Source organism: Pavona decussata, unplaced genomic scaffold (assembly GCF_977016875.1).
Source record: "Pavona decussata unplaced genomic scaffold, jaPavDecu1.1 SCAFFOLD_359, whole genome shotgun sequence".
NCBI lineage: Eukaryota > Metazoa > Cnidaria > Anthozoa > Scleractinia > Agariciidae > Pavona > Pavona decussata.
In genome coordinates this window covers 1-7,246 of record NW_028145739.1, presented here as the reverse complement: position 1 = coordinate 7,246, position 7,246 = coordinate 1, and the positions used below count along the sequence as shown (strand labels likewise).

Here is a 7,246-nt window from a genome sequence, read left to right as displayed (position 1 = left end):
GTAATCCTTTTGCCGATTGTTCCCGCTGGAAAGGCAGTCCCATTTTTTTTCGTCGGGAAAATGGCTTCCTCATCTTTCTTGGCCAGTATCCCTCGGACGTATTGCATATAGACGTCAAGATTGCTCTTTAAGTTGGCGGACATGGTGATGGGGGCTGGGCCTGCCTTGCTCCGCTTGTGTCTGCTTACAAACATGATGTATTTGCCATCCTTTTCTTGAATGCGTTGAAAATCCCGAATGCGCGCCGTCTCTAGTGGCCCTGGTCTCTGCCCGTTTTCCAGACTGATTCGTGCAATCAGAAAATCCCTCACCACCACTGCGTCGTCCTCTGTTATCTTTTCGGACATGCTCTTTGTCAGCAGTAATAGGGCCTTTTTTGCTGGTTCAGTATCAACCATTGTATTGAAGTCTGAAGGATCCACAGCATTCATGACCTCTTCAAGAACATGCTCCCATTGCTCATGACAATACAGCTGATTGACTGATGAAGACATGGCCACGACTCGTTTGATGACCCGTTTAATGGCCTCAATGGTGCTGCTGTTAAAAACGGGAAATCCCTTGATTTTGTTGTCAATTTGATCAACCTCTGGTTTGTCAGACGTGCTCTGCGGGAGCACTGTCACCTTATATATCATTCGTAACGGTTTGTTCGCTTGTGCATGGTGTTAAAACGATTAAAATAGGTACTAAATACGGAGCAAGAAAAAGCGTGTACTCACCCGATGACTTCCAATCCACTACCAACTTCATGGTATTCCTCGTGAAGTGTCTAAGAACTAAGTATGAAAGAACTACAATAATTTAAACTTATGTAATTCGCAAAATATTAAACACACGTACTTGAAATTTTAATACAATATGTATCAATGTATGTTTAACATTTTATTAAAATTTCAAGGTTGTTCCTTGTATTTTTAGCGAGTTTCAGTGTTTTTAATTTTTCGACGATTTCCCTACATTTTTGACAGTTAAGAGAGAAAAACTCGAAAACAATGCAAGGGTTAGTAACAACACTTGGTATTTATCCAGGTAATGATGCACTCTGTGTTACCCTGGTCTCTTTATCCGCAGAAAAACATGTTAAAAGTGTTTTTTTTTCAAATGTAAAGTTTCGTTGATTTCCCTACATGGGGTTCCTAACAAAACTGACCTGGAGACTCACTGTATGTAAGATGCACGAAAACCTTACCTTGTTTAGAATGCTATATCTCGACGAAAAAAGAAGCTGCGAGCGTGATATTTAAAAGTTATGTAGTGTACTTCATGGAAAAGAATATATGTAAAGCTCATGTCAACAACGAGCGTTTTTGAATAAATATTTTGCTATGAAAACCAAGGTTCAGAAATTTTGACGACAGTAGGCAAGAATCACAGTTCCAAAGTTCAAGTGCCAATATCTCCAAAACTATTGCAGCAAAAAACGTTTTATTTTAGGAAAATACTTTTATAACATTTAAAAATCTTGTGTGTAAATTTCAGATGTTGTACACAAAAAATGACAAGATGACGACCATTTAAACATTTTGCCAGGGTATCGTTGATTTCCCTACACTAATGTCACTTTATAGAACTTTAAGGAAAAAATATACAAGGGCAAGACATGACACTTAAAAGCTACCTTATTTGGCATAAATGACACATCGTGTTAGAATCCTAGGCTGAGAATGAAAAAATAAAGTAAAAAAAAAGATCGAAATTTGCTGCGACGATTTCCCTACACGAATCAAGAACTTCACTTTTGGACTTAAACAGGCATAAAATCTCACAGAATTCATGAAAGTTTACCAAACTTGGCAGGAAGATGGCCAAATCATTAATTGATTTTTGAGAATTTTTTTGGCGCTAACCCTTTAAAATTAGAATTTCTATAAATTTTTAAATTGCATAGGTCGTAAAAAAACAAGTGAATGCTTGATTTTGGTCTTCAAGAACCCTAGTCGATATGCAACTACACATGAAAAATTTGAAATTTGAAAAAAGTAGTTTTTTTTTTGCGAGGGTAAGCCAAGGGCAGCAGAACAATAAGAGGGTACGATATCCAATCGCTAAAACCCGAAAAAAATTTTAAAAAACGCTTTTTCCTGTCGATTAGAAAATTTTCGTTGATTTCCCTACATTTTTTTTTTCATCGAGAAAAAAATCAAAATTTTCCATACAAAAAAAAGAAACTGCACATATAGCATGAAAGTCGATTAAATAATCTAGCATTCCTCCAAATTATGGCGCAAAATAATGAAATTTGATATTTTTTATTAAGAAGTGAAAAATCCCAGGGTAACGTGTAGGGAAATCAATACCGAGGAACCTAATTAGGGTTAGGGTTTAGGTTTAGGGTTAGGGTTAGGGTTAGGGTTAGGGTTAGGGTTAGGGTTAGGGTTAGGGTTAGGGTTAGGGTTAGGGTTAGGGTTAGGGTTAGGGTTAGGGTTAGGGAGAGGACCCGTCCGGCCGAATTCATTTCTTTTTTAAAGGAATCTAAGGAAGGATCCTTCTTTGGGTGTGTTAGTCTGCGTGTATTCTTAAGTTGCTTTCTTTCTTTTTTCTCTTTTGCAGCAAGATTGATTGGTTCATGTAATAATTTTCAAGTATATAAAGACTGGTAAGGAGGCCTTTCTCAGATTGTCAACGAAACAGATTGCCGGCTACGTGGACAGGAGTCAATATAATTTTTTTTTGCATGTTATAGTTTAGCTTGCTATTTTGGGTGGAACTTTGATTGGCGAAATGGCTGTTCAGTTTGGCAATCTCAATGCAATAAGACGAGGAAAAGAATTGTTTTACTGTTTTTCCGAGGTCAAAAGCAAACTGTTTTTTAGTGTAGCGGAAGATCATTTATGTAATACACTGAATTTTCTGCAAATACAGACTTTAGTCTGTACAGAAGACGAGAACCGTTTTTTCTCCAGTCACCTTCCACCTCAAAATGGCCCTTTTAGATTAATAAGTGAACACAATTTATTACGTCTTCAAAGTAGCTATAGATTTCTATCGCATTTTTTGCAAACCTTTGAACCCCAAGTTCCTACTGTAACGGGCGACGTTTCAACAGGTTTTTCTCCGATAAAATCTCAAATACCTTGGAATTTTCAAAGTGAATTTGATCATACGCAAAATAACTGTTTAGACGACCAACCAGGGCCTTCCTCCAAAAATGACGATCTTGAAAGCGATGGCAGACACCTTGTGAATGTGGGTAGTAAACTGATTGGTTCTTCCGTAGAACCCGTCAGTGATGATGTAGTAACACAAGAAGCCTCTGACTCCTCTTGCAATGAAAGCAAAAAAGTTGCTTCCCTAAGTAGCGAGGAAATGTCACCCGAGCTCCTTTCAGACATCAAAGAAATACGAAGGTTTTATTCTTGCGAACTCAATTGTGACCGTGAAGGCAGTGCGTTGCAAAATGTGACTATTGACAAAATGATTGAAAGACTTTCTCGATTCATGTGGTATTTAAAAAACGTGAAAAAAGTCGATCCAAAATTTTCTTACTGTGCCGATGCGCAGATAATACAACAATTCTCAAATTACATGATGGATTCGCGTTCTGTAAAGGCAATAACTTGCAGTCGTTATATTTCCGCCTTCCTTAACGTGTTGAAAGTGCCATCAGTATCTAGTCAGATCAAAGATTGGACTGATTCAGTAGACAAAGTGAGGGCCATACAGAGACAGCTAGAACGCCTAGCACGGCGAGATAAAGTAGACGATTTGGCAAAAAAGCCTGCACTGGAAAAAGTGGTTTATAGCGAACTTTTAGAACTTTGCCGTGAATTAAAATGGGAAGTAAGCGAGAAAACTGGGTTGGACCAGGCAAGAAGTTGCATGAACTTATGTCTCCTACTGCTTTACTGTTCAGCTAACCCCGGGCGAGTTAAAGAATACATATCTTTGCGCATTTATGGCGGCCAAAACAGCGATGAGTGTAAGAATCAAAATTTTCTTTGCTTTAATCAAGACGGAACCACCATCTTGTATGAGGATGCTTACAAAACAAGACTCACTTATGGACCGAACAGAACAGATCTAACACCATTGACTTTTCTCACTAATTATTTGAAGATTTACTCCACTAAAATGAGAAACTTGCTTTTGGGGGGTAAAGAACATGATTTTTTGTTCGTCAATTCAAGAGGCGACCCCTTCACTCATGCTTCGTATACAAATTACGTGTCTTCGCTTTTCGAAAAATATTTTTCAATGAAGTTAACCACGGTCGATTTAAGAAAAGCAGTCGTAAATCATTTTTTGACTTTGCCCGGAAGTAACGATCCTGCGCTGAGAGAATCGTTTGCAACTTTAATGAAGCATTCCGTAAGGACGCAAAAGCGATTTTACGACGAACGTCCCTTGGCTCAGAAGAAAAGTAAGGCGCTAGATATGTTAAGCTCGACGGTTTCTCGAAGCCTTGACGAAGACGGTGTACTTATCTTGAGCGATGAAGACGAGGAAGGAAACATAGAATATCTTCCCATACCTGGCGATTTTGTTGCTTTAGTAGCGTCGAATTCTACTGAAAAATGTCCTGAAGTGTTCATTGGCAAAGTTTTAAGGTTATCGGAAGACCACAAAACAGCCTATCTAGCTGAGTATTCGGAGACTGAACCAGCAAAATTTAAACTCAATGCCGGTAAGAGTTTTAAAGAAGCTGTAAATGCATTGATTTATCCTATCGACCTCGTATACTTGCACTCTAACGGAATCTACGAGCTAAGAACACCGAAAATTGACATACATCGCCAAGTTCATAAGCAGTAAATGTTTTACAATGACTGAATAAGTTGAATAGTTTCTTGTGAGCGAAGTGTAAAGTACCTTTTTTGAATGTGGCAGGTAATCTATACCAAACAAGTTCATGGCTGAGATGACATATTGCGGCGAAGACCAAATGCTGTCACAAGTACTTAAAGAAATTGACCTCATCCCACAACTGTTCTTCGCGTTCATCGTCAGCAATGACAGAACAGTAATTTCCTTGAGTTCCGAAAGCTATTCTCGTTCAATTTCAACGAATTACTTGTCCTTCGCTAGTGATTTTTTCTCCGCGTTTCTTCGCAATAGCACTACATTTCGCATATGTAGCGTTTGCTTAAAACCGCACGGCCAAAATCAACTTTGTCTACCGAACAACTTCGATAAAGATTCTTTAGATTTACTTTTCAATATTTTGCAGTGGAATGTATGTGGCCCCCTATCTTTTTCTGAAAGTGACCTCGTATCTCTCGTACGGTTATGCGGTTTTTTACTTATAAGAACTGACATACTACACGCGTTTCTAGTTCAGTTGTTACCAGTCCGCGAAGTGAAGTTCTCAGAAAGTGGGCCAATATTTGTATATGAACTCTACAGAAACGGCTTTATGAAAATAGCCAAATTTTATTCGCAAGGTGTTTACCATCCAGACTTTTATAGCGTTTTACAAACCTGCACCAGTTATCGACAAGTCAAACGCAAGCTCCACAGCTTTCAACGCTTCGACAAGTTTGCGCGAAGGGACAAATTTCCGTCGGGAAGGTTCAGATTTTCGATTTGGGATGATAGCGACATTTAATATCCGTTCAAGCTGATATAAAGTGCTACTCAGCTAATATAAAGTTCAGCAAGGCAAAGTAAATAGCTTTATTGTGTCTTTTCGGGCGAGGGAAAGTTTTCCGAGTATTCTGTTTTGGCCTAAACCTTTTTGTAGGAAGTTTGTTTGGAAAACTTTTCGCCGCTCTTACATTTTCTCCTATTAGCAAGATGAAGTTTTTCGATTGTTACCGAGATGTTTTGGTATCCGTCCTGTAGCGTTGGAAACTTCAGCTTGAAAATAATGTATGTATGGCTAAATGAAAAGCGCCTGTGTAATTTCCTCTTCTTTTACTGCCGGATTATCATGGCCCGCCTCGATTAGCACTGCTATCTGCGGAGCCAGGGGATTAAGGATTTATTGACAAATAATAAAATATCGTTGTTGTTGCGCGATATATCTGCCTTTGACACTTATTTGTGTTGGTTTGTTCAGTGTTGCAAACAAAGCGTGATAGGTTTTCCGTTGTTCGTTTGGTCTACAAAGATTTTCTAGGTGTTCTGTTAATTTGTTGTAGACAGATTGTTTGAAAAATATTTAGCCACCTTAGTATAATCTTTCCTACTAGCAAGGTGAATTTTCCAATTGTTACAGGGATGTTTGTTACCCGTCCTGTGCGGTCGGAAACTTCAGCTTACTTTTAAGCATAGTATGATTTGATTTGTTGGAATGGGAAATGTTAACGTTCAACAGACGTGTTGCATAATTTGAAAGGTATAAGCATGTGAACAACTCAAGTTTCATTAAACGTTACTGTTTTGGTATATTTGATTGTTTTTTTTAATTTGATTGACCAATCCCCCCTTGGGGCTTTTCAGGGTCAATGTAGCCGCCTCTCACCCTACCCACCCAGACCAATGACGGCTTTAATCAGATAGACCATGACACCGAAATCCACGCCCTACTCTTTACGAACAGTGCCAAGGGTTCTTTAACTTCCCACAGATTATTATTAGGAACAAGTGTTGTGAGACGGGACGTACGGTTTACCGTCCTTATCCGAGAAGACTAGAAAGTCTAACAATTTGCAGATGTCATTACAAAGGCAACACTTTCCCCTCAGTCATTTAAGGACCCTGAGTGTTGGTCCAGCCGGGGTTTGAACCCAAGGCATACGTTCTGCGCATCGCGAGATACTCAGGTTTCCTATGGGTGGTGCCTACTAATGCAGGAATATTTTTGCGCGGTTTAAAAGTATACGGATAAAGCAGAACTTACCAAATGCTTTTGGTATCTCAAAATATAAAAAAAAAAGGGGGGGGGGGGGGTTAATCATGCATTTCTCAGAGATAATGAAGCTTCAATTTAGAAAAGAATCCCATACATAGGTTATTTTGGTTTAAGCCTATCTCCACCCAGTAGGCGACAGCTATCGAGCAAACACGAAAAAGAGAGAAGTGAGTGAGAGAAGCACAAGTTTGTGTATTGTAGAACAAACAGCGGCTTAACGTTTTTCCGTTAGCCGTAAACGCGAAGCTGAATCTCTCTATTAATGCTCAAATATCTCTGAAAAATGCGTGGTTACCCACAATTTTCTTTTTGGATCCCAATAGCCCTTGATAAGATCTGCTTTTCCCGCGAAGTCATAAACTGCACAAAAATACTTCGGTATTAGTAGGCATCGTCCTTAAACTATATTATTTACCATTGTCTTTAATATCCTTTTAATAAAACCTTGAC

General features: G+C 38.8%; 1 protein-coding gene across 1 annotated transcript; it reads left to right on the top strand.

Annotated features, from left to right (window-relative positions):
• Positions 1-2,432: 2,432 nt before the first annotated feature.
• On the top strand, positions 2,433-6,322 carry LOC146452965 (uncharacterized). Its single transcript, XM_085097184.1, has one exon. The coding sequence runs from the start codon at positions 2,725-2,727 to the stop codon at positions 4,753-4,755; it is 2,031 nt and encodes a 676-aa protein (XP_084953310.1). The 5' UTR covers positions 2,433-2,724; the 3' UTR covers positions 4,756-6,322.
• Positions 6,323-7,246: the final 924 nt, after the last annotated feature.

What these genes read in the sequence shown, in the direction of transcription:
- LOC146452965 (XM_085097184.1), top strand. Translation starts at nt 2,725, where the DNA reads ATGGCTGTTCAGTTTGGCAATCTCAATGCAATAAGACGAGGAAAAGAA.